At 36.2% G+C, this 27971-nt stretch overlaps 2 protein-coding genes across 2 annotated transcripts; one reads left to right on the top strand and one right to left on the bottom strand.

The window, feature by feature from the left end:
* Positions 1–780: 780 nt before the first annotated feature.
* On the bottom strand, positions 781–21966 carry LOC127153058 (dynein axonemal intermediate chain 1). The gene is made up of 19 exons (XM_051094029.1): positions 21736–21966; positions 21351–21419; positions 21173–21268; positions 20986–21066; positions 20629–20877; positions 19279–19338; positions 19024–19152; positions 18866–18950; positions 18653–18770; positions 18515–18558; positions 18191–18438; positions 17932–18021; positions 17766–17847; positions 17092–17168; positions 14211–14359; positions 13144–13243; positions 8768–8950; positions 3572–3682; positions 781–1354 (listed from the first exon to the last, which is right to left on the bottom strand). Exons 1-18 carry the CDS (start codon positions 21775–21777, stop codon positions 3602–3604), a joined length of 1983 nt encoding a protein of 660 aa, XP_050949986.1. The 5' UTR covers positions 21778–21966; the 3' UTR covers positions 781–1354; positions 3572–3601.
* A 777-nt stretch (positions 21967–22743) lies between these two features.
* Positions 22744–27567, top strand: stx2a (syntaxin 2a). The gene is made up of 9 exons (XM_051092356.1): positions 22744–22864; positions 23106–23171; positions 23295–23394; positions 23582–23656; positions 24090–24163; positions 25053–25161; positions 25371–25444; positions 25522–25659; positions 25859–27567. The coding sequence occupies exons 1-9, from the start codon at positions 22835–22837 to the stop codon at positions 26021–26023; spliced, it is 831 nt and encodes a 276-aa protein (XP_050948313.1). The 5' UTR covers positions 22744–22834; the 3' UTR covers positions 26024–27567.
* Positions 27568–27971: the final 404 nt, after the last annotated feature.

The raw sequence follows: 27971 nt of genomic DNA, 5'->3' as shown, positions 1-27971 counted from the left end.
CCTCTTTAGAGTCATCCAGTAGTGCCTGACGGCGTCAGTGAAACCCCACACCTGCAGCTAACCAGCTAGCAACCAGTGTTATGCTAATTAGCACGCAAACAAATAAAAGCTCAAGTGCAAGAATTAAATTTTAATAAGAGCTAAATTGTCCTGCTTCATGTCTGAAAAAGGGATTTTAATACGAAATGCATGTTTTATCGTGGTTGTTTGCTTGTGCGGTGGGCCAGAGGGATTGGTACACTAATAATATGCTAGCATCTTTTCTTGAGAATATAAGAGAAAATTAAATGGTAGCTAAAGATTATGAACGTTTAATAAATACATTGAAACATCCATAAAAATCTTGGTCTTTTTTAACATTATCTTGTAAAGTTATGGCTGTAAGACATTTTTCTCTCTCTCTCTCTCTGTATATATATATACATTTTATATATATATATATATATATATATATAAACACAAATGCAGCTTTTTGAGATGTAAAAAAAAAATTATCCATGTAAAATAATGGTAAATCTTTTTCCAATTTTACTGTAATATTGAACTGAACAAAATCATGTTAAAAAAACAAACAGGAACTTTTGTTACTGTTTGAAATCAGCCAATCATATACAAACTTATTATTATAAAATTATAATCCTCCAGTCATTATTTAAATGAGTAGTTCACCCAAAAATGAAAATTCTGTCATTAATTACTCACCCTCATGTCGTTTCAATCCCATAAGACCGTTGTTTATCTTTGAAACAAATTAAGATATTTTTGATGAAATTCGAAGGGTTTCTAACCTTGCATATACAGCAATACATCTAACCAGTTCAAGGCTCAGAAAGGTAGTAAGGACATTGATAAAATAGTGCATGTGACATTAGTGGTTCAACCTTAATTTTATGAAGCTACAAGACTGTTTTAATGATGTCCTTACTACCTTTTTAGGTCTTGAACAGGATAGTTGCATTACTGTATATGCAGGGTCAGAAAGCAATAAGATTTCATCAAAAATATCTTAATTTGTTTTCCGAAGATGAACAAAGGTCTTATGGGTTTGGAACGACATGAGGGTGAGCAATTAATGACAGAATTTATTTTTTGGTGAACTATCTCTTTAAGGGATCTGATTAACCCTGAATAATAATAAAAAAACAGCTGTTTCTGTTGGATTTTCATTGCATCCTCTTGGTTGCATCTTATTGCTGAAGCCGCAGCCTGCTTACAAAAAATGTGCGGGGTAATGAGATACCAAACAGTACAAAAGTAATTCCAAGAATTAGATGTGCCATGGAATACCGTGAAGGCAATCATCAGCAAGTGGAGACAATGGGGCGCCACAATGACACTGCAAAGAATAGGGCACCTGTCAAAAATAGATAAGAAAACAAGATGAAAAGTTATCAAAGAGGCTGCCAAAAGAGTAACATTAAAGGAGCTGCAGGAATATCTGACAAGTACTGATCGCTTGTTGTAAGTGACGAAAATATTCTGTATTCTGCTGCTCTTCTGCTGAGACTGGGGCAGTAGTCAAGATAGACATAGTCATAGTGCCAAATACCAGACCATTTTGGTACAAAACCTGCAGGCCTCCTCTAAAATGTTAAGACTTTGTGTTAATTTTTAAAAAAATGTTCAACAATGTCAAATAACTTGGATGCCCCTAATATTAAATATGTCAAATGAATAAAACATTGTACACTATTTTACACTATTATAATGTTGCTGTGGGATAATGTGAGAGACACCTTCCACGAGCTAAAATATCACGTTATATCGTTTGAAACAAAGTCTACTTTTATTTGTGTAAAGTCATAATAACAACAAAACAATGTGCTTTTGTAAAGAAAATAAACAGGGTGCGCTCTTTGCCGTCTCTGTCACCTCTCTTCACAGACACATAAATAAAACAACCTGAATCTCAGAGAATACCTGCCTGAAAGACATGAGAAACATTTGTATAGGACACTTGAATAATGTCACGTCGAAAACAAAGAGTTCAGATGCGAAAGCCTCTAAATCCCTCTGATGTATTTCTTTAAAATTAGCATTTCTTTCTGGGTACTTAGCATAGGTTTCTATATAAGTCCTGGTAATTCTGATTGGGCTGAGGCTGGAATTTAGCGAGTTTGAAGTAAAAGTATTTGATGGACATATACTGTGTGTCAGGAGCATTCACTCAGTATCATTATCTCAATTTTGACTGAGATGGCTTTTAGCTGGTTTTGCATCTTAACTCTTCAAATATTCTCTGATAAAGTAATCCATATGATACAAACGCAAGCTCCAGTTTTTCTGGTCTAAACGTATTATTTCTAATGTAATCGCGCCCACGAGCAGCTCTGCTTTTCAAGTTTTAAACATCTACATGAGACGTACGGACATCTAGATAAACGCATATTCATCAAGTTCATCTCTGCTATTTTATGTTTCTGGAAGTAGATGAGCTGAGAGGAATAAGCCAGGATTTACCTCAGAAGAAGAAAACAATGTGATGCAATGCGCAGTTTTGCAGGTTCTATGGCTTTACTCGGATAAAAAAAAAAAAAACTGTGAAATGACGTGAAGAGTGCTGTAATCGGGAGATTCCCCTACAATTTGATCAGTCTGGAGCCTTTTGCACGAAAGAGTGAAAAAAAATGGATAAATTAAGATGTGCTAAGGTGATACACTCTAATTCAAAACACTGGCTGCTGTATTAAAGGCAACCCCTGGTATTACAGGTTGTATGGCTTAATATAACAAATTATGTCTCTTACTGAAATACGTAGTAGAAAACCCATGAAAGACTTACATTAAGAAATCTGCATCGTTTTATGCAAATTTTGGACTATTATTTCAATGAAGTTGCACTCTGTGACCTACTGGCGCTACCTTGCTATTTTTACCACAGCACACCTCAGAAAATAAAATACTGATACGATGCCACCTGCGGCTTTTGATTGTAATTTTCAGGAGATGCAATGTAAATCTTCACTGCTTTCCTAGCGATAAGAAGAGTACGCAAGAATTGAAATATCTGTGGACGAATAAAACTTCCCACATCTTTATTCTCTCCACTTTAGCCCTGATGCCTTTGAGACTTAGTAGACCACAGCTACTGAAAGAGCTTACAAACGGCAAAGACAAGAAACGTTAGATGCCATCCTAGCAGGATGTAAACATGCAGACGCTTGGCATGACGTCGTGGCCACTGAAGGAGTTTCTCAGCGAGGATTTCACTCAATATCCGGGGGTGTTTAGACTCCTTGTGGGGAAAAATCAATGGTACGGCATTTGGTTTAAGCCTACGCTTATATCCATCGCCATCTTTAAGTTCTTCCAGTAGCTGTGGTCATCGTAACAGTGTTTTATTTTCCGAGTTGTGTAGCTCACAGAGTGCAACCATTTCACATCATTGAAATAAATGGCACCCCACATAGTCCAAAATGTGTATAAAACGATGTTACAATAGTACATTAAATGTGGAAAAAGATCTGACATGAGTTAACCTGAATTAATTTTTTACATCTCAAAAATCCTGCAATTTTAGCAGGGGTGTATTGACTACAATTGGTAGTATCTGCAGTCGTTTTGGTCTTACTGTGCCTCAGTTCTGCGGGTTGTTCCCAGGCTATCTCAGCGAGCTCAACAGTTGCTCCATCTTTGCTATTTCCACCTCCGGCCCCTTCGGCATTTCCTGACCCTTCTTCTCCTGCGGAGCCAAAGAGAGAAATGAAGAGGACGAGATGAGTCAGCTGGTGCTAGTGAGAGGACTGACCCAGGGGTGCCACTAACAATCACAAACACTTCTCAGTGTGAAGCTCCCATTTAAACGTTTCTATCTCAACCGGCGGAGGTAATGAGAGAGGTGTTAGCAAGGCGTTATTTCCTCTGTGTGCCGTGGCGGAACAAAACCGTCAGAGACTCGCTCTAATCTCGCATGACATTTGTCTGATACGATTACAGTGACACATTGCTTCCTCAGGGGAGAATAATCAAAGATCACTATGGTTACTGACCATGCCAGGGTCGTAATGAACTAAAACCAAAGACCAGATGAACTTCTCGGCAGAAATATTCACTTCCACTAATTAAACACTCTCCAGTTCCTGTCAATCATTCGGTGAATTTTTAAGCAATTATGAGTTTGGTAATCACTCTGAGAACATCTGCTGAATTTGCTCAGCAGAATGCTAATGTTCAGATCCACCGAGCTGCAGTGGAAAGGAAAAATCTTCAATGAGCTTTAATAAGTAGCTCAAGGTTATAGCTATTCATAGAATCCATCAAATCCTAACCAGAGAGAGCCGTTAGGGAAAAACATTTGGGAGAGTGAGAAGTGTCAATCAAAGAGATTTAAACATTTCTGATGTTGGTTTTCCTCAGTAAAATGTCTTTTTTGCTCTAGAGAAATAGTCTTCATGCTAGTCTTTGTCTAGTTTCTGTCACTTCAACAGAAGAAAATATAAGCAACAAAAAAAAGACCTTCAGACATCTTCATTGACCTCATTCGCTTGAAAAATCTCCACTCTTATCCTTATCCTTCAGAAGGAAACCTGATACATTAAGTTTAAATTTGAGGATCAGAATAAATTGAACTTATTTTGTCCTCTGGGAAACATGTAAGTATCTTCTGTAGCTTCTGAAGGGCAGTACTAAATGAAAAAAAAAAAAAGATATTTAGGCAAAATAACAAAAATGTACGGATCTTAATTTCTGTTCACAAGTTTTCACCCCCGTCTCTTAATGCATCATTTTTCCTTCTAGAGCAGGGGTGGAGAACTCCGGTCCTGGAGAGCCGCAGCCCTGCAGAGTTCAGCTCCAACCCTAATTAAAACTCACCTGCCTGTTGCTTTCTAGTAACCCTTCAGACCTTAATTAGCTTGTTCTGGTGCGTTTGATTAGGGTTGAAGCAAAACTATGCAGTCCTGCGGCTCTCCAGGACCGATGTTCGCCACCCCTGTTCTAGAGCATCAGTAAGCGTTTGTTTTGGAAGCTTTTGTAATAGCTGCGTATGAGTCCCTCAGTTGTCCTCAGTGTGAAAAGATGATCTCAAAATCATAGTCACTGTTTGAAAAGGTTCAAATACAAAAACATTAAATAATATAAATGCTGGAAAACCAAAGAATTTGTGGGACCTGAAGGATTTTTCTGAAGAACAGTGGGCAGTTTACCTGTTCAGGACAAACAAGGGACTCACAAACAACTATCACTAAACAAAAAAACACAGCTGTGGATCATTCAGGTAACAACACAGTATTAAGAATCAAGTGTATGTAAACTTTTGAACGGGGTCATTTTTATAAATTCAACTATTTTCTTTTGTGGACTATAAACATCTTTTATGTGAAATATCCTATTTAGGTCAATACTAAATAAAAAATGAAATGCATTTTGTATGAACCCTCTTATTTTGGCAAAATAGTTAACATTTTGCAGATTCTGCAAGGTGTGTATAAACGTTTCTCCTCAACTGTACATTGAATATTCCTGATACAGAACAGCATTCTGAAGTTATGCAGAGTCTCATTTTCTAATGACTGCGGCATGTGAAGCAGATGATTGTGAATCAGCAGAGAGTTTTTATGTACGTGAAGAGGATGATTTTACTGCTGTTAAGTGGCTCCCCTGCCAAGAAGACGTCTAATGTTTCTTGTAATTGTGGTCAGTGTTGTGCAATTAGAGTTTATTCAGTGACCCTGTTACTTTAAAACAGCATTTTTTTTTTCTGCGAAGTTGCTGACTGTTGAGACTGTTGTGGAACGAAGTAGATTAGAAAATAAATCAGCAGCCGAGATGGCAAACTGAGGGCTCGGGAATGAATACTGACCCAACTATTCATGCAGTGAATATAAAACAGTCTGTAAAAAGAGAGCTAGCTACAGGATTAATATGGATACTGTGATTGATGAGTCACAGGCAGAGAGAGACATGGTGGAAGGAGAAAGCATTCTGAAGGCTCAGGGAGGTGAGACGTGTGTGTTGGTGTAGTTTCCTAACCTGGAAAACAGCTGACCATTTCTATTGAGTTTAGAAAATGCTGTTTTTAGTCGGCGTCTTAGACGCCACACCATGGGTCCCACAGACATTGCTTTAACATATAGCTTGTAGACAGGTATACATGTCTGGCTTCAGCCAGCATTGACCTATTCTCACATTAGCACAGTTGGAATCCTGCAAAGGTCAGGTGCTTTATCCAAATAATCAATATCATCGCAGTCCTTCATAAAGGTTTGTATTATAAAAGTAGTTTTTGTTTCCTCTATTTTGTGATGCTAATTTTAAATGTTAGATTTATATGAAGGTGAAGTGTGGAAGTGTGTAGTTTTTCATTTCCAAATTTAAAGCTTTAAATAAACTAATATACGGTGCAAATCATCCTCTTGAGAAAGTTAGGTCAGTTTTAAATTAATTTATCTAAGATAAGCCACTGCATCAGGGGAGTAAGTGTGCTCTTTCAGAGGCAATAATGACATTAGGCTGTGGAAAGCTGGTGATTAATGACTCGAGGAGACAGTGAATGTGTTGCACTGCTGACTCTCATCAGTCATATTAGACATTGCACTCAGGAGTTCTTTCTCCTTGTTTAAGGTAAGTACAGCCATGGCAGCAATAATACAGCTTCTTGCTAATCAAAAGCATTAGTGGACATAGCAACCCAACCTGTGACACTGTGTGTCATTAGAATGAACCGTTTCAGCCAATCAAATATAATGACTGTCACCAACAAAACACATCAACGCCGAGGGCTCGCACTGACTGAGATCTCCAAACAACAAATTAAACATTTCACAAGTCGAGCTGTGACAGACAGCAGCTTGTCTGTGAGGCCAAGAGATTTTAATTATGTGCTGCCATTGTTATAGTATCTGACTGTAAGCTGAGGGCTCAACGCAGTGGGTTGGTTTCTCTCGATGCAGAATGGAAACAATAGCACGTTAGCCCCCAAACCTCCAAACTTTACAGTTGAAATGTATAATTTCGTGGTTGCTGATATTCTTTCTCTTTCATCCTAGATTGATGTGCAGAGACAACTGGAAGTGTACATTCAAAACCTCTGATTCAACATGATCAGCTAAAATTGTAAAGTGTGATCGATTGTCACCAATAATACACCTGATGATTAATTTCTGAAGAGATTTATTGACAATTACTCTGGAATCGCTACAAAACTTCAAAGACCTTTAGATCATTTTTATTTCTGCATTGGTATTAAAGCTGTCATTAACGATTATTTTGGTAATTGAGTAATCGGTTGATTATTCTGACGAGTAATCGGATTAGTATAATGAATTTTTTTGTAGTAATACAAATAGACCTAAGCAAACAATAGCCTTTAAATGATTTAAAATACATAAATTATAGCAATAAGGAAATAATAATTAGTTCAAAAAAAGTATCAAAAGCAGTAGTCACATTATTAAAATAATCACACTGTTAAAATACATCATGTATTATAAACAATAGAGTTACAATAGAGTAGAGGCACGCAACATAAAACATTCGATTGCGATGTGAGGTGACCAAAATTCAATGTCAATTCAACGTCTATGGTCAACGTTAATTTGATGTCCAATACCGACGTAAGCTGACGTTGATATTTGTTGTTTTTAGGTTTTGTAACCAAAATCCAAACTGACATCAACCTGATTTTCATTCTCAACCAAAATTCTAAACCTGTCCGACGCTGGGGTCCAACGTCAACTTGACGTTATATTGACATCTGATGTTTGCTGGGTTATACCAAATGACTGCAGAGGGTGCCAACGGCCTGACGATTTTTCTATACTGTGTGATGTAATCCTTGTTTGGTATTGACTAAATAACATTTAATTCTAATGTCCGGGTAATCTATATTATTTATTTACGACAGAAATGCTACAGACACTGTAATTTCTGGAATATGCGGACATCAAAATGTGCAAACTCAGAGTTAAGGTTTGAGCTTTTATTTCAAAATCGCAATGTACAGTTAGCATATTAAGAAAGATACTGATGTATTCTCCTGTTTTTGCATAGGTTTATAAATGATTTACCTTACAAATCTGAGAAAATGGTGCACGTTGCATTCCCAGATGAACGTTATAATAAATCCAAACTCACAACAATATGCAGAGATGGAGTTTGAGACGGTCTACACAAGTAAATGAGAACAGTTTATATGGAGCAGCATTTACTGTGAAAAGAGCCGCTCTGACATGCAAGTACATAACCTACACACATGTAAATAATTAAAGCACATATATTATACCAGCATTGCATATATTTATGTAAATTAATCATAGCATTTGTTAATTAACAATAGCATAATGCTTTACTATGATTTTTAAATAGGCTTAATATATTAACCAGACTTGGAAAATGGTCTACTAATGTGTTTCATGGATTTTCGTCCATGGAATGCGTCATTTCCGGTATTTTGACGGTTACTCGACACATTTTTTTTTTTAATTGAGTACTCGAATTGTATCGGTTTGTTCAGAAAGCAGTTGTCCCACAGTAGCAAACGAATGATATTTGAATTTCTGTTCAATATACTGCGTTACTGTGATTCCAAAACACTCTTGTCTAATGTCAGTAAATTGAGATGTTCAATAACTCTGATACCAAATGATTTTTCTTTAAACTGCTGTGGCTTCTGCGTGTGCCGTAAATGCATGTCTGAAACCGTCACAAAGATGCAGATACAGCAATACAGCACATGAAGTATGTACCACAGTAGTGATTGAAACAGCACTGATCGATTATGCATGTGGTTTCATTGGAGGCCTATACATAACACAAGTGCATGTCTTACCTTAGGTTTCTTGCGGAGGTTGGGAGAGAGCTTGAGGCTGGTGACATGGCCGCGGTCATCGCCCACGATGATGATAGGATGGACAGGGTTGAATTCGATGTGCAAGAGCCTGGTCTTTTTGGACACCACTTTTTGCTGGCAAAGAGCCTCATATTTGTTGATGTTGAGGTCGAACACATGAACCTGAGAGAGAAAAGGAGCAGACAGTTTTAGTCTCAGCATTAATCTATGTTGCGTGAGTTTCTGATTTGATGTTTTCATTGTGAAGCAGACATTAGCACCTCTATAATGTATTCTTTTGCTTTGGCTTCGAGTAAGCCTAAGATGCATTTGAGTTTGTGTGCGCTTGTATTTTAATATATTCATATGTATGAGCACAAGAATACAAGTGACTGTGGAGGTGTAAGAATGCAGACCATCTGCTGTAAAGGATCGTATTATTTGTGCGGTAGTATGTATAGAGGGGTAGTATAAATAATTAAAATCTATTAATGTTATATATTATTTAAATTATATGTCAAATTATACATTGTAAAAAATTATTTAGATAATTTAAATATATATATATTTATATATTTTAATTAATATTTGTAATACATGTGAAGTACTGTATATTTGCTGTTTGTGAAAAGTTTGAAATGTGTGTATCTGTCAGAAATACAGATTAGGACAAGATGACTGTCCTGTGCGACAGATGCAATCTGTAGATGACAGTATTTCATCTTCTGCTACATTCAGTAAAAAGAAAATCCAAATGATACAGAGAGAGGAGTGAGGGAGTGAGTGAGGGAAGGGTGATTATTCCCATCATCCTCATTGTCATTCATGTATCATGCTGCCCACCTAAGCATACTCTCTCCTCTGGCAGATGAAAGACAGAGACGAGAGATGGGGGACACAGGATACAGGGTTGGATTCTCATTAGTAAATATTTGTCAAGCAGCATGGCTCATAATTAGTCAGTAAGTGTGAATCTATCTTAACAGACCGATGATATTCTGGGCAGCTGACGCAGCGATGCAGAGAACACGCACTACGTCAGGACTAATGATGCCATCTGTAAATGCAGGAGTAACACCAAATCTAACACAACATCTTTAGAGCTAATAGCTTGATGGAAGAAAGCCCCTTTAAAGATTTGCAATCATGCAGTTTGGTCTGTGTTCTGTTGTTTGGAGATATGTCAGCAATGTTTATTTTTGTAGATTTGGCTGCAGTGAATTTGGAAGTGGCTGAGGCAGGCGACTGGCAGCAGAGATTTGGACCCATTCCAATACTAGTGCGATACTGGCAAACATCAAATCACACAGTGTGTCCCGACTACTGAGATAAAGAAAGAAGCACAAAACAAGGGCTTCCTCTTCTTTTCTCTTTGTCCTTTTACAAATGATTATTTATTTGTTTATTTTTAACAAGAGACACGCTCATTATTTTTCATGGGAGGACTGATATCTATTATTCTGTATGGTGTGCATTTCTGCATTTTTTATTGCAATACTTTATTGCAATACTGCAGTAGCAGTGGCAGTTTCTGTCAGAACCTGACTGATACATACATGTATGTAGTTGCAATAAAATTTTTTCTACCTCCCTGAAATACAAGACCTATTTCTTCCAGAGTAAACCGGCTCTAAACCACTGGTCTCAAACTCAATTCTTGGAGGGCCAGAGCTCTGCACAGTTTAGCTCCAACCCTAAGCAAACACACCTGATCCAACTAATCAAGGTCTTCAGGATTAGTAGAAACTTCCAAGCAGGTGTGAGTTTGAGCTGTTTTTTTAGATGTTTTTTCTATGTAACCTCCACTAAACACTGCCTGTAAGTGCTTAGAAGCTTCTGTCATCTCTCTACTGCAATCTTAGCCCATTCTTCACATGAAAAAGCTTCCAAATAACCGTTGGTTTTCACGTTGCTACTGCTCTCTTCAAGTTCTACCAAATATTTTCAATGAGATTCAAATCTGAGGATGGAATGGGTCACTCAAAAACATTGTACGAGCAAACAAAACTTAAGTAGTTTTGGATGTATACTTTGGGATGCAGGAAAGTCCATTGAGCATCAAGTGTCTCTGCACTAAAGGCGTCCTCATCTTTGCTAAAATGGCCTGATACTTCAAAGAATCCATGATGACCTTAATACAGTCAAGATTTCCACTTCCTGCAACAGCAAAACAGCCCCGTAACAAAACTGGTCCACATCCACGTTTGACCATGAAGATGGTGTTCTACTGTCTTTTTTGCACCAGACATAGTGCTGATACATCATGAGTCAAAAATTTCCAGTTTGGTCACATCACTCCATTAAACATTCTTCCATAAAACAAACTCCACAGGTCTTCTCAAGTTGGCCTTTTATGTTCTCCTTGGTCAAGAGAGGCATTCAGCAAGATGTCTCAATATGAAAGCTATGTTTGTCTAATGTTCTTCTTATACTGCATGAAATGTTTTTCCCTTTCATCAGGTAATTTTACTGCCAAAAAGTCTTTATATTGATATTGTGCTGCTTCTTCAGTGCACTCAGAGGTTTTCTGGTTTTCTGATCACATTTTAAACTTACAAATAAGGCTGCCAGCTATGTGTCTAGGAATTTCTAGTTTTTTGAAAATGTTCTCTATAGCTTCTGTGAAAGCTCTCTTGACTTGGCTATATTTACTACTTAACTTTAGCACATGCATGGGCTACTGTAAATGTAAATATGTGAACCTGGACCACAAAACCAGGGTCACATATTTAATTATTTATTTAATTTAATGGTAATTATTTTTTAATTTTTATACATCATCTGAAAGCTTTCTTTTGATGTGTGGTTTGTTAGCAAAGGACAATATTTGGCCGAGATACAACTGGAATCTGAAAAAAAGAAAAAAAAAAAAGAAAAATCAAAATATTGAGAAAATTGCCATTAAAGTTGTCCAAATGAAGGTCTTATCAATGCATATTACTAACCAAAACTTCAGTTTTGACATATTTACGGTAGGAAATGTACAAAATATCTTCATGGAACATGATCTTTACTTTATATCCTAATGATTTTTGACATAAAAGAAAAATCGATAATTTTGACCCACACAATGTATTTTTGGCTATTGCTAAAAATATAGCTGTGCTACTTAAGACTGGTTTTGTGGACCAGGGTCACAAACAGCTTAAGCTATTTCAGTTTTGTTATAATTTCCGAAGTCTTAATTGTGTTTAAACACAATTTTATACCACACTCTACAAATAAGTAACTTAGCAGCGTTGAATAGGGGTTGAATACTTGTGACATGTATTACCAAAAAATCCTCAAAATTCAAAAACATTATATTATATATTGACATTATATATAACATTATATAATTTGTATTATATTTATGTCCACCTTATTTTTCCCATAAAAGCAGGTGTAGCCATTTGTAAATTTTATGGGTCTGGTTTCCAGTCTCATCCACGTCCAGCTATTTTTTATCTGTACAAAACAGCTCGTTTTGCTGCTTGATATTGCAAATAAGTGTCTTACCATATTATTTTATTTTATTAGATAAAAACACCACATTGAAACTGTTACTTTAAAAGGAAACTACATTCTCAGCAGTTGCCGACAGTATACCTTTGACATCAGGCTATTTGATTTTGCTGGGGAACAGAGTGTGGTCTTTATTGCATCACGCTGTAATGGGCTTCCTGTAGAGGGCAGGTGTAATTTAGCCCATCTGAGTTATGGTGTTAGCAAATAACAGCAACAGCCGCCTCGGCACGGCAGTTTAAACTGATCAAGACTGTGAGACTGACAGGTGATGCCCGAAGCAGCCTCAGACAAGAGCTTGAGACCAGCTGTGTGATTTGAGACTAATTGCTAACGAAGGGCCACAGGAGTGAGTGTGTTTGTGTGTATGTGTTGCAGCTTACAGGTGCAGTCGAGCGCTGTTGGAAAGACATCCCACAGTCTGGCTGCTACTGTGTTTCATTAGCAATTATTACATTCCTCATAAGGGGGCGTGTGTGTGAATATCCCTTGTGTAAAACTCACATGTGCAATTGTCAGACAATAAGTGCGCTGTGTCTTAACATTTAGTGGGTTTAATGCAGCCCTGAGCAGCAACTCCAGACCTCTTGGTGAAGTAGGTTGCTGTTGGGCAGGTGTTAGTGAGGCTAGTGAAGGGGCGTTCAAATAATTCCCATATATGAACTGACCATTCTGTTTCCTGTGTGTGGGGAGCGTTTGCAGCATTACTTCTGTTGAAGAAGCTACTTTAAAAAAAGAATGCGTAAAAAAAAGAAGGGCTTTGTTTTTATGAATCATTCAGGTACATGAACCTTACAAACAAAACTGTTCAGTAGAATGAATCAGACCGTTCAATACCACACATGAGAGACAGGACTGTTTGGACTGTTTACCTTTCCATCAGTGGTGACAGCAGCAAAGACAGTGGAGGAATATGGAGCCCAGGCCACATCTGTCACTGAAGTTTTCAGTTCAAAGGTGAACACAGGAGACCTGCGAGAGACATGTGTTGTTACTTGTATAAACTTCTATTTAGACAAAACAAAGCTTTAACAGAAACTACAGTGCTCCCATTCTGAATTCATCTTATGCGGGGATGCAGAGAAAGAAAGAGAGAGAGCCTTTGTTAAAATGTGGGCTGTCGGAGTAACTGATGTCTGATTTTTAAAGCTGTAAAATATAACAAAGCCTGCATTTACTTGATCAGATCCTACAGTTACTTCAGAAGGGAAAGCTCTATGGCAGTACAATAAAACTGGACATGCAACAGGCATCAGATATCCATTGCTGATCTGTTGCAAAGCACAAGAGCTCTCTGTTGGCAGTTTAGCAATACTGCATCTAAAAAAAACACTTAACCCACTAACATACACAAAATGTGCACTCAAGATGACAGATTAATTCATTATAGGATGTCTTTTTGAGGAAAAGCGACAGCCTAATTGGGTTATCAAATAAATGCACTGACAGCTAATTATGTTTATTTTAATTGGAAGAGCAATGTATGCAGAATTAAATTAAGACAAACAGGGCCTGAATTTCACAAGATTGCAGGTATTGTGCATAATTTGCACAATACCTGCAATAACACTCATAATTTGGGAAACTCCTACAAACATTTATTCACAGTTTTGCGTCTAATACACACTACAAAGGATGATCAGTTTATTAAAATTCATGGGAGCATGATACAGTCCACCTGTAATAGTTATTTTGGATATTCGAATACTAAATTGAAATGTTCAGTCAATTATTCCACCACTTGTGAGAGAAAAATCAATTCTGTTATTAAAAATGTAGGTGAGAATTGTAATTGTTTTTGTTAAATGTCTAAAATATGACTCAACCTGCTCCAACTTTCTGAAATGAAATTCAGGCCATGCCAACTGAAGGATAAGTAACAGGGTGCTATTTTTAGAAGCTGCAGTAGACATAGTGCTGTAGGGAATGGCGCTCTTACTTCATAGTTTGATCCCAAATTTTAACCATCCAGTCCCAGCCGCAGGATATAAAAACGTCGGGATGGAAAGGATTCCACCTCACACGAGTGACGGTCATGAAGTGGGCATCATATGTTTCCAGGAACTTGCTAGAATAGTATTTGGAGCCCTGTGAACACACAAACACATTGCTATTATTAGATTACCATTACAAAACTGCTGTTTTGTACACAGCACTCTTGCTCTTGTTATACTGCTTACAGTAACTAACCACTTGAATAACATTTGCAGAAGTAGTAGTGACATTTAAAACATTCTTTGCAAAGAGAAGTGTAGCTTAGGAGAAGTGCTTGATGGATTGAATTCATTGTTCCCCAGGCAATGCATCACACAACAGAAGGGCTTTGAGTTTAATCTGAGAGATGAATCTAAAGAACACGGAGCTCTGCATCAGCTGTCAGTCTTTAGGGAGACAGGGGCCAGTTTTTGCCCAGCGGTATGTCTCTAGCATTCTAGCATTAGATGAGCCTCCAACACAGCTGCCCAACATCTTTGCCAATCTGTCAGAGGACGCAAGGCAAATCTCTTAAAACAACGAAGAATGTTTTGCTCCAAAGTCTGATCATTTTATTGCATTTTGCCTATTATAGTAAAGTGAAAAGGGGGTCTCCCATCAAAACTTTAGGTTGAGTTATATGAGTATTACAGAGGAAAACAGCAAATAACACATTGAGTTTAAAATTATAACTAAAGATTTAAGTTTAGATATTAAAACTAGTGTTTCCAGTTTACTTAACTATTATTGTTTTAACATCTTTTTTGTCTTCTATCCCATTTTGTGAGATTTTTACTGTCACAACAGAGCTGGTGTGATCGGCAGCTGTACTCTCTTTGTGTTTCGGATTCCACTTGCATCTCTCTAGCAATGTTTTATGTTTTTTCTAACCATCCACCAAGTGCCAACCATGATATAATTGGCCATACAGTATATTTTTGGTACATCCTGAGACTTTTTAACAATATGTCCAAAACAGAGCAGTTGTCACTCTTTCACCCTGGCTTCTACATTAGCACAGCTGGTCTTATTATCAGAATTACAGCAGAAAGCATTATCAGATAATGTTCTGAAAGATAGTGAGTTGCTTTAATTGAGCCGTGCACAATTTTTAATAGAAAATGATGTTATAAAGAAATGGCATTTTTATCTAAAGGTCAAGAATTTGAAAGCGGGTCCTGATGCTGTGACCTCTAATCTCTCATTAAAGGTGGGCAATGTGAGAATGTGTGATAGGGGGATCTGCTTCCTGACAGTGCAAGTCTGGTAATGTCAGTGATAAGATACAGAATAAATCCTGCAGCATCTGTTTAGCTTTAAGGGCTGTTGCATTAGCATAACACATACGCTTATTTCTAGAACTCATGCACAGAAAATGCCTGTTTTATTAAGGTTATAGTATTTATAACCAATTGAAGTTTATGGAATTTCCTCCTTTAGAGTGTGCGTTGTGTTAAAGTGGAGGGATGTTAAATGTTGGAGTCAAATGTAAGTGAAATTTAAAAGAAGAACATGGGTTTGCATGTGATGTTTGTAATTTAGAACAAAACAAGGCATACGGAGTACAGTGCGGCATACAGATGAGAAACAAAACTGGTCTGGTCTGTCAAAATGAATAGTTTGAACGCTAGTCTACCCCTGGCTGGCAGAGCGAAAAATATAAATAAAGAAGGATAGACAGAGACGGAATGTTATTAGCTGATGCTGCCCCGTGCTCCCGTGATAGCAGTGCAGAGACAGGCAGCTAATAAGAGTACTTCCTGTCTGTTTGATGACAGGGATATTATATAAACAGTGACTGCTCAGCAGGAGACAAACACCACAAACACAACAAGCTTCTACTCCCAGATTCAAACCCAGAAGAATAATGAGATGACTTAAGACTGCAGACCTTCAGACAGAGGGCAGGATGTTCACAGGGCATTTGTTAAAGCAAAAGTGTTTTATAATGTTTTTTTAAAGAAGTCTCTTCTGCTCACCAGGCCAGCATTGTTTTTTTTTTTTTTTTTGGATTCAAAGTACAACAAAAACTAACATTTTTCTAAAATATTTTTACTACTTTCTATTTTAATGTATTTTAAAATGTAATTTATTTCTGTGATCAAAGCTACATTTTCAGCATCATTACTCCAGTCCTCAGTGTCACATGATCCTTCAGAAATCATTCTAATATGCTGATTTGCTGTTCAAGAAACATTTAGAATTATTATCAATATTTAAAACAGTCGAGTACATTTCTGGATTCTTTGATGAATAGAAATATCCAAAGATCAACATTTATTTAAAATAAAACGTTTTTGTAACATTATACACTATACCATTTAAAAGCTTGGAGTCTGTATTTTTTTTTTTTTGGTCAAAAGTGATAATAAAGAAATTTATAACGTTACAAAAGATTTCTATGTCTGATAAATGCTGTTCTCCTGACTGTCTATTCATTAAAGAAGCCTGAAAAAAAATCTACTCAGCTGTTTTCAACATAATAATAATAATAAATGTTTTTGAGCAGCAAATACAAATTGATACAATGATTTCTGAAGAACCATGTGACTGGGAGTAGTGATGCTAAAATATCAGCTTTGAAATCACAGGCATAAATTACATTTTAAAATATATTCAAATAGAAAATAATTATTTTAAATAATAAAAACATATCAAAATGTTACTGTTTTTGCTGTACTTTGGATCAAATAAGTGCAGGCTTGATGAGCAGAAGAGACTTCTTTAAAAAAACAAACGTTCAAAAAGTCTTTTGACTGGTAGTGTATTTAAAAAAGTTTGGTTGATTTTTGTGTGGTTGGCCTTGGTGCAAATGATCATCTTGCCTGCGATGGTGTATGACTGACCTTGTGAATCTTTCCATGCTCCGTGCCAACAAGAAAACTGTAGTCCTTTTGTTTGTGAAAGTCCAAAGATGTTCCAACTAGACAGATAGAGAAAATGTCTTCAGTGAGTATGATAATACATTATGCATGCAATTTGACATTGTAACTTTCTGTTCTGACAGTTTCTTTCTGTTGTGCATAATTTGTAAAAAACGATCTGAACATAATTGGAAATGGTGAGAAGCATCCTTGAGATGTGTGTTAATAAAAAAAACTCAAACAGTCATTAGGATTCTTTTTTATGGTAAAACTGAATTATCACTGAATATCAGCAGGTGAAATATCACCCATGATAAAACACCAGCTAAGGACCAATTTGCAGGTCAGTGGCAAGAAATATTTACTTCTATATTATGTGCATTAAGTATAGGAAAAGTTGTTTTATTATTGAACTATTGCAGATTTATGTGTCCTTAATTACATTTTCTGTACTATATAGTAAATGTAACCACAGCTGGAGGGCCCCTATTTTTATACTAAGATAAAACCCCACTCACATCATCACTGCATGTTTTTATAAACATTATTGTCTTCATATCAGTTGTGCAATATAGAAAGCTGCTAATAATGGAGAATTAATGTATTAAATCTTTAAAAGTTATACTATCTGACTAGTGTGGTAAGATGATACATACCTGTAGGAACAACATCCTTAAGGTCATCCGGAATTGTGTCAATGACTGGGAGCTTGATAATGTCTGTGAAGACTAGTTCATGCTAAAATCCAAATGACTGGCATCAATCAACCTCATACAATAATGACTTCCTTTGGAATTAACATTTAGAAATTTCATTCCGTACCTTTACCAGAGTCCAAGACACCACTCGTCCACCAGCAGACACAGAGATGAAGTTGTGGTTACTGTCCAAATCATCTTTCTGCCACTTCACCTGTAATGAAGACAGTCAAGACTTTTTTATCAACCAAGCATCACAAAAATTACATCCTACAAGCACTGAATAAAAGTATGAGTAGTATGGTAGTATTCTATTACGAACACTGCACAGTGTACAGTTATTGTTTTGATTGACTTCTTGGTCACATCCTCCTTATTTATACCTGCATCACAGCACTTGTGTGTTTGCCGGAGCTGGCTCTGCTGTTATAAATGGGCTGATCGGTCTTTTTCTTCAGGTTGTACACTGCAACACAGCCGTCATACAATCCCACAGCCACCAGGTAGGACAGATGTTCATGAATGTCTACACACATTACGCCTGAGGCCGTGTTAAAGATGAATTCTGGGTAATTGGGGTTCTTCAGGGTGTAAAAGAGAACCATGCCACCCCCCTGTTGAGTAAATTCATCTAAATGGGAAAGATGAAGCATCAGAGTCATTTAACTTACAAATGATTGCTTGCAGAAGCTAAATAGTAAACTTACGTGAACCGAGACCAACAGCGAACAAATCATTGTATTTGTGATTCCTAGAAATAAACAAATACAAACGTCACTTAAAGTAGTGACATTTATTTTGCTCAGAAAATAACTGCATTTGTTTTAATACAGTGTGAAGCGTACCAGCAGAGGGCAGTCACAGACAGACTTTTGGCTTTATCATACTGAAACGTCCACAGTGGGAGAAGAGTGCCCTTCTCTCCTCTAAATTCATCAGATGCATCATCAAAATACATGAAATCTGAGGTGAAATAAAGGCGTTTACATCAGAAAATTGCATGCTCTTTTTTAAACACTTTTAAATACCTATCTAAAATAATTGTTTTTTATAAATACCTTGTGCAACGTCATCAAATATATTTTGATTCACCATACGCTCAATGATCTTGACCGCCTTAGTTAGCTGAGATATGTCATCATTCTATAAAGCATAATTTTATAGTTACACCATCTGTACTTTAAAATCTGTCAGCTCATATTTGTTGTCTAGCCACCTGAATTTCAGCTTGAATCATCTTCTTCTTGTTCTTGTCCTCCTCCTTATTTACAAACTGGCCTTCATGCTTCTCTTTACTTTTCTCACGCCTTTGAAGTTCCTCTGTGTAAAAGTCATAGATTTCCCACTGCAGAAAGAGCAGAGCATGTTAACATTACATACGTCCATATTCACAATCATGTTGTTGCACCGCAGGTGTAGCACAAAAATGTTGCTCAAAATCATTTGCAAGCACATGCAAAGATTTTTGTACCTGATTGGCTGTAGCTGAGAAGTTTGCACGAGGAGGAGGCTCAGTTTGACAACTTATGTCCTGCAAAACATAATTTTGATTAAAAAAAAAAGCAAAATGCAGTGGGTTATGCACAAACTTAAAATGCAGAAAATTTAATTACAAGCTTGTAAAAGGAAATTTGCAAATCATTTTGTTAAAACCATCTAAATGACTACTTAACAATAAACAGGAGGCAGATAAAACTTTACACTGTGTGCATAATTATTAGGCATGTTGATAATCTGGTCATATTTTTTTACCAAGCACATTTTACCAATTCCAAACCACAACAATCTTAATAACTACTATTAATTTTGTATTTAATCATTTGTAAGTGATATATAACTGTCTGTGAAGGCTGGAAGTGAAAAACTCCTTATATTCAGGTGTGCATAATTATTAGGCATGTTTTCTTTTACAGATAAAATGAGCCAAAAAAGATATTTAACCCAAACTGAAAAGTCCAAATTATTAAATGCCCATGAGAAGAATGCAATACTAATGCAGTACAAGAATTTGCAAAATTAAGGCTTGACCATTGGACAGCGAAATGCTTGTTAAAGTCTGCATGGTCAGAAAAAACAGGTGGAGAAGAAAAGATGCATGTTAACTGCAAAAGAATTAGGAATTAAGGTGAAGAATTAGGTGTGACACCATCAGGAACCGTTTAGTCTCCAGCGCCACCATTTTCCAGAACTGCAACCTACCTGGAGTCTTCAGAAGTACAATGTGTCAGGTTCTCAGAGACTTTGCTTGGTAAAAAAATCCTAAAAAATGCCCCTGACTTAATAAGAATAACAAGCTGACGTGTTGTGAAATACATGAAGACAGTTTTTTTCCTAAACGATTCCTGATGGTGTCACACCTAATTCTTCACCTTAATTCCTAATTCTTTTGCAGTTAACATGCATCTTTTCTTCTCCACCTGTTTTTTCTGACCATGCAGACTCAACAAGCATTTCGCTGTCCAACGGTCAAGACTTAACTTTGCAAATTCTTGTAATGCATTAGTATTGCATTCTTCTCATGGGCATTTAATAATTTGGACTTTTCAGTTTGGGTTAAATATCTTTTTTAGCTCATTTTATCTGTAAAAGAAAGCATGCCTAATAATTATGCACACCTGAATATAAGGAGTTTTTCACTTCCAGCCTTCACGGACAGTTATATATCACTTACAAATGATTAAATACAAAATTAATAGTAGTTATTAAGATTGTTGTGGTTTGGAATTGGTAAAATGTGCTTGGTAAAAAAATATGACCAGATTATCAACATACCTAATAATTATGCACACAGTGTAGAAATTTAACCCATAGGTTCTCTCACTCTTGGAGGGTTGTTTAGTGTCTGAGAGGCTCTCTCGTTGAAGTTGAACTGGTTGGTGAGTTTCTGCTCTCTCTTGCTAGCTTTGATGACCACATTATCTGGTCTCTCATCTCCTCCACCATCATCAACTTCAGCCTGTTTAGCCGTCAATCTCCGACCTTCGTCAGATTCCTTGTGCACAAGATTTCCTTCTAGTTCAAAGTGAATAGCCATTTGATCCACAAAGACAATTGGTTTATAGCAGCCCTCCTGAAAAGACAACAGCTTTTAGTGATTTGCTAGGCTGATGATTTTAAATCATCAAGGTTAAGGACTATCATTTCAATAATTTATAGAGATGCAACAGTTTTTTCTTACTTTGAAACTGTATCTGACAACGTTCTGTGGAGCATTTGGATTGTTTGCTGTCAGTACTCTGGTAATCTCTTCATTCAGCTCCTTTTAAAGACAAATAAAAACATGTGTAAATAATCATCCCAACACCACTATAATGTGAAATTATGTAGGCAGAGTCAGACCACAGGTCCTCTCCAGGTTTACGCACTGCCTCAGTTAACTCCAGCTGGTCTGGAGGCTTCACGAGAGTCTTCCCCTGCATCCATTCCTCTCCTTCAGCTGTGTCTAGCCCTTCCTCTTCATCCTACATGACAAAATAGGCTCCTTTTGAAAGATTTCTGACAAAACATTCATTTCTATTTTGATAAAAAGTCATTTGAAAATACCTTCTTCTTTCCAATGGCTTTGACACCCTTTGCCATAGCTGCCTTTTGCTGGGTGTTAACATTAGGTGCCTGCATTTTTGAGAGAAAATATAAACCTTTGGGTCTTTCCATCAGTGCAATGCAATTCTTTAGTAAACTAGCAGTCATTAACTATATGTTGGTTTGAGAAAGCCTAGTCCGAAAGTTTAAAATGACAGTTTGAAAGATTTTTAGTCATAGATTTTGATGGATTCAGCTTGAAAGCTATAGGAGAGTGTAACGATAGAGTGTTTCAGAATAACAATAATATGAACATATTATCATTGTAAATAAGTTTAAATAGTAGTAGAACACAATTAATTATTCATCTGCATTCGTAATAATAATATCGTAAACATAAAGTTACCTGTTTAGATTTCACAGTCCCAACTTTGTGAGCAACGGACATTTTTTGCTTTCAAATAGGTGGTAAATAATTTCAATTCATCAGTATGTTGATCTGTTAATGTTGATTCTGGAGACGCTTTTTAAAACGTAAAACGTATTCAAAAGGATAAAACAACTGCTCTCTTCACTCACAGTAGTGCTAGTGTGTTTGTGTATACACGTTGTCATGGTAGCGGCATCTGACTGACGTGACACTAATGCGCATGTGCACAGTCAGATGTTCCTTACCTGTAACTTGCAGTCCTATGACCTTATTTTTTTTTGTGACAGCGCCACCTAGCCGACTTTATTCCAAAGACTAGACCCACGGAAATTATTAAATTAGGTTTTTAATCTTTCCGCCTCATTTGTAACGTAAGTGACGACGCAGCCATTTTAAACTTGAACGTGTATTCAAGGCACTTCCAGTTATTTAAGCTGTGCAAAAACATTTTATCAAGCTGGATGATTTTGCGAACTGATATCCAAGAAAAATTAATTTAAAACCCGAATATAGGGGCTCATGTACTGAAGTGAGGTTATAACGTTATAAAAAGGGTATTATGTTTAAGATTATGGTTAAATTTAAAGAATTAAAACAATAAATAATTCATAATAATAATAAAAACACATAGAAAAAATTAAAAATATAGCAGTCCTGAAACTTCTACTTTGCACAAGAACTGTGAGGCAACGCCGTTTTCACACTTTTACCTATGTTTACTTTACTAACTGAAGTGCTCTGATATGCAAGCGTGTATAATATAAAACGAGAACGACGATGTTTATTTATCGCACCTAGATGTACGGAAGTAAAATAAGGCGGGGCTTTGTTATCTGTCTTTGTTAGGGTTTGTGAAGTCCGAGTCTTTTTTCAGCGAATCGGTTCTTTTGAATAGTTCGAATCAATTCTCGGTACACTTCAAATTAATTGTTCAAACCGATTTTGTGAATCATTTCAACCGAATCTTTGAAAAAGATTCGACTCAAAAGAACGATTCGTTCACGTTAGTTTACCAACGAATCATTCTGTCACACAGTGCGTGCTGTAGCGGGTGAGAAACTAATTTGAAGCTGAAATGAAGGACCGTCTGGGCGATTTAACAGCCGTGAGACTTCAAATTATTTCTTGAATTCATGTTATTTAGATGTAAAATATGAATTTTTATATGTATACTTAGTTTCACTATCGCAATATCGCTGGATGTATTTGGATTCCTTATGATTAGCCATTGTTGCATTATATCAAGTTTTCTGTAAAAACAAAGTCTGATACGCTGAAAATATTTAAAGCGAGTGTTTTATACCACAGAAAAGCCGTTTTTCTTTTATTTGTTTTGACTGTAACAGCTCTGCCATGACCTCACCATCGCTCCCGTGGAGCCTAGTGCTTTCCTAGAGGAATTCCTCCCTAAGGTTTGTTTGTGTGCACATGTGTTTGAATATGCATGACTTTTTATGTGTGGAACTGCCAATTAGTCTTTGCATTATAACTAAAAACTCGAAAACTGTTTTAATTATGCATATTAATGTGTACAGGTTAATGAGGTTCAGCAGCTTATCGAGAAAATTTCCCTCTGTGTAGAAGAAGTGAAGCAGAGACATAGTACCATTTTGACAGAAATCAACCCACCGAGTTGTGAGTACATTATTTGTGTCTTTACACTTCTAAGTGCATTAAGTGCACCTATGAAATATTAGAAAATGTAAAATGTTTTACAGGCTTTTAATCTCTATTAATGATTATTGTTCAAAAGGTGTGGGAAATCATTTTACTTTTGCTCTGTTAATCTGTGAAACATTTTTGTGTCTATTCTTATTAACAGATGTGAGAGAGCAGCTTGAGCAGTTTAGCAGTGAAATTAAGCAGACAGCCGATGCAATCAAGGTTAAACTAAAAGGTACTTAATAATATATTTATTATTGTTTTGTTTTTTGTTTTTTTTTGGTGTAGAAGTTGTGATTAGGTATACTGGCTTACTTTCCTGATGGGCCGACTTGTTAAATGAAAACATTTACAGGGGAAATCGTTAGAGGGCTATTTGACTTGCAAATAGTGGAAGCTCACTTCTGTCAGTTTGGGCAAATTCATTTCCTCTTTTTTTTTTTTTTGGAAATGTGTAAGATATATTTTCTCTTCTACAATAAACATTCTGCTAAACCCAGCTTTATGTCTCCTTAAAAGAAAGCAGTCAACTCTGTTGTCTCTGGTTTCAGCTTCAAGCAGTGCATTGTCTTGACCAGTACGCTACGGATTGTAACATTTTTGTCATCCTTTTTGTCACTGAATCTTTGGTTTCACATTTAAAAATATGACTGTGTCTGTTCATATAGATTTAGAAGGAAAATTCTCAGAATATGAGAATACTAACAGCAGCTCTGTGTACTGCCGCATCCAGAATACTCAGGTGAGATGTCACTCTGTATTATAAATTCAATATTGTTCTTCATATTCACTACTAGTCAAAAGATTTTTAATGTTTTTAAAGAAGTTTCTTCTGCACACCAAGCCTGCATTTATTTAATCCAAAGTACAGCAAAAACAGTAAAATTCGGAATAATTTTTTACTATTTAAAATAACTGTTTTCTATTTGAATATATTTTAAAATGTTATTTATTCCTGCGATTCGAAAGCAGAATTTTTAGCATCGTTACTCCAGTCCCATGATCCTTCAGAAATCATTCCAATATTCTAAATTGCTGCTCAAAAACATTTATTATTATTTATATGTTGAAGACAGCACTTTTGATCAATTTAGAGCATCCTTGCGAAATAAAAGAATTATAAAATATTATAAAATTATAAAAAAATATTCTTACTTCAAGCTTTGGCATGGTATAATGTGTTATAATGTTACAAAAGCTTTTTATTTCAGAGAAATACTGATCTTTGGATCTTTCTATTCATCAAAGAATCCTGAAAAAACGTAGTTTTAAATATTGATAATAATAATATGTTTCTTGAACAGCAAATCAGCATATGAGAATGATTTCTGAAGGAGCATGTGACACTGAAGACTGGAGTAATGATGCTGAAAATTTAGCTTTGATCACAGGAATAAATTACATTTTATATATATTAAAATAGAAAGCAGTTATTTAGTAATAACTAGTAAAATATATTTCACAGTATTACTGTTTTTGCTGTATTTTGGATCAAATAATTACAGGATTGGTGAGCAGAAGACACTTCTTTAAAAAAAAAACCCATTAAAAACCTTACTGTTCAAAGACTTTTGACTGGTAGTGTATTTGATTTATTCATGTTTCTCTGTCTTTATTTTGTTTATCTGTAGCACACAGTACTTTCACTGAGGTTTGCAGAAATAATGAATATGTACAATCAAGAACTGCTATCTTTCCGGACAAGGAGTAAAGATCAGATACAAAGACAGCTGGAAATCAGTGAGTAAACTAACACACCAGAACAAATATCTTTGGTCAACACTGCCCATTGTTATTATATTATATTATATTATATTATAGCTACACTACCGTGCAGTACTATGGGATCTGTAAGATTTTTTAAAAAAGAAATTAATACTTTTATTCAGCAAGCATGTATTAAATTAATCAAAAGTAAGTATAAAACTTGATTTTTTTTTTTTTTAAAGGTGGCAGGGTCATCACTGAAGAGGAGACTGAGGATTTACTACAAAGTAGCAACCCTGCTGTCTTTACCTCAAATGTAAGTTTCAATGTTAACAGACAGCTGAATGCACTTTTCCACATTAGCGTCCCTTACTAATAATTCTTTGTGTGCAGATCAACTCTGGCTCCTGCATCACGGGGCAAGCACTGAATGAGATTGAGTTACGGCATAAGGACATTCTCTACCTGGAGGCCAGCATTCGAGAGCTGCATAGCATGTTTATGGATATAGCCATATTAGTCAATAACCAGGTATTGTAAGCTTGCTGGTGAATTAACTTAAAAAAAATGGTGTGCCATGCCTTAGTACAAACCTTTCAGTGCATCATTTAGTAAGAATATTTGATTTACACAAGTGCCTTACTGAAATGAAATTAATGGTAAGTGCTATGGGACTATTACTGTACCTTGCAATATCATAACTTAAAGTTTGTATTTCCCTTTTTCATAGGGTGAAATGGCAAACAACATAGCAAAGACTGTACTGAAAGCTGAAAACTATGTAGATCAAGGGAAAGAGAACATACAAAAAGCTGTTGAATACAAAAAGTCCTGGCGGATAAGACTGCCTATGTTCAAGAGCAAAGGGAAACCAGCAACCAGCAAGAGCTCTTGAATGAATCTTGAACTTTGGAATGTATGCTGCTTGCTTTTGCGTTCTATAAAAATGAGGGATTCATACTCCTTGCTTTTTTCTAAAAAATCCCGTTGTGTCACTGCTCTTATTTTACGCCCTGTATGTTTTGCTGATCAATTCATTTTAAACAGTCTGAGGGATTTCCTCAGCCCATTTACAAACAAAAGGCTCTTATTTGTTTCTGCCTACATGGTTAATAATTAAGCTTTCAATCAGTTAGACAGCACTAGCAGGGTTTTTCTGATGCAATATGTCAACAATCAAGTGAGTAACGAGAGGTGTGTTTACATACACTAATTTTCTTCTTTAGGAATATGCATGCTTAATTTGTTCCTGTTTTTCAGGTCTACACCACCCCTTTCAATCCAATTGAAATTTTATTAAGATTGACTGAGGTTTTTATATAAAGGCTTTTCAATTCAACCGAGCCATCTTCTTGGCAAACAAACCTATTGTGCAATTCCGTCAAACCGAGTCATCAGTCTGATTATAAATGGATTATTTAGGTGCATGTAAAAATAGCCAATATAAAAATTCAAATGGATTTTCTTTTATTAGTTATGTTTTATTTGTTAATTACTTACCCTTATGTCGTTCCAAACTTGTACGACTTTTTTTTTCTTCTGAGGAACACATACAGTCATGGCCAAAAATATTCGCAACCTTGCAATTCTGTCACAAAATGCTACACTTCTCTCAGAAAGTTGTTCCAAATGCAAATGTTTTGCTTATTGTTTTTGTTTGCACTGCAACAACACAAAAGAACAGAGAAGAGAAGTCAAACTTGATCAAATTTTACACAAAACTCAAAAATAGACTGGAGAAAATGGTTGGCACCATGTAAAAATTGTAAGAAATAATTGCTTTTCAAGCATGTGATGCATCTGTAATTTGTATTTAGACGCCTATGGCAAGTAACAGGTGTGGGGAATATAGTAATAACACTTGCAACCAGTTAAAATGGGGAAAAGTTGACTCAACCTTTGTGTTGTGTGTCACATTGAGCATGGAGAAAAGAAAGAAGTGTAAAGAGTTGTCTGTGGATTTAAGAGAAAAAATTGTGGAAAAACATGGACAATCTCAAGGCTACAAGTCCATCAACAGAGATATTAATGTTCCTGTGTCCACTGTGCACAATATCATCAAGAGGTTTACAGCCCATGGCACTGTAGCTAACCTCCCTGGACATGGATGGAAGATTGTTTGAATGGTTGATAAAGAACCTGATTATCTTCCAAACAAATTTAAGCTGATCTGCAGACACAGGGTACAAGTGTCAGCTCGCACTATCCGTTGTCATCGAAATAAAAAGGGACACTGTGGTAGGAGACCAAGGAGGACACCACTGCTGACACCACTGCATAAAAAAGCAAGACTGGAGTTTGCCAAAACTTACGTGATGACAAAACCACAATCCTTCTGGGAGAACGTACTGTGGACAGATGAGACAAACGTAGAGCAACCACAGCTGCCAAAATAATTTTGTAAAAACTATTTACAGTGAAAAACAAAATAAAAATATAATCCACTAAAACAGAGCTTAAATTATGTTGGTTTACCTTATAGCACGTAATCTCAGGAGGAGCTGATACATTCAAACATACACTCTAAAAAGTGCTGGGTTAAAAAAAAAAAACTATGGGTAACTATGGGACAGAACACGTGTTGGGTTGTTTTGACCCAATTGCTGGGTTTAACCATTTGACCCAGAATGCTGGGTTGTTTATTTGACCCAACCAGTGGGTCAGGTTAACTGTGTTGCTGGGTTAAACATAACCTAATCATTGGGTTATTTGTTGTCTTATTGCCTTGCTACCTTTATATTTACCAATAATAATAAATAATCACAAAAGAATGTAAAATTATTATTGCTTTTCTGCAATACAGTTAGAAAAACACAAAAATACAACTGTAAACATCAATTTTC

Source organism: Labeo rohita, chromosome 21 (assembly GCF_022985175.1).
Source record: "Labeo rohita strain BAU-BD-2019 chromosome 21, IGBB_LRoh.1.0, whole genome shotgun sequence".
Taxonomy (NCBI): domain Eukaryota; kingdom Metazoa; phylum Chordata; class Actinopteri; order Cypriniformes; family Cyprinidae; genus Labeo; species Labeo rohita.
Note: the sequence above shows the minus strand (reverse complement) of the source record. Positions and strands in the feature narration are given on the sequence as shown.

Coding starts and splice junctions, on each gene's coding strand:
- stx2a (XM_051092356.1), top strand. CDS start 22,835: ATGAAGGACCGTCTGGGCGATTTAACAGCC. Junction 23,395..23,581: donor AGAAATCAACCCACCGAGTT/GTGAGTACATTA, acceptor TCTTATTAACAG/ATGTGAGAGAGCAGCTTGAG. Junction 24,164..25,052: donor GCCGCATCCAGAATACTCAG/GTGAGATGTCAC, acceptor GTTTATCTGTAG/CACACAGTACTTTCACTGAG.
- LOC127153058 (XM_051094029.1), bottom strand. CDS start 21,777: ATGTCCGTTGCTCACAAAGTTGGGACTGTGAAATCTAAACAG. Junction 21,420..21,735: donor GGACTGTGAAATCTAAACAG/GTAACTTTATGT, acceptor TCAAAAATGCAG/GCACCTAATGTTAACACCCA. Junction 13,244..14,210: donor ATTTGGGATCAAACTATGAA/GTAAGAGCGCCA, acceptor TGTCTCTCGCAG/GTCTCCTGTGTTCACCTTTG.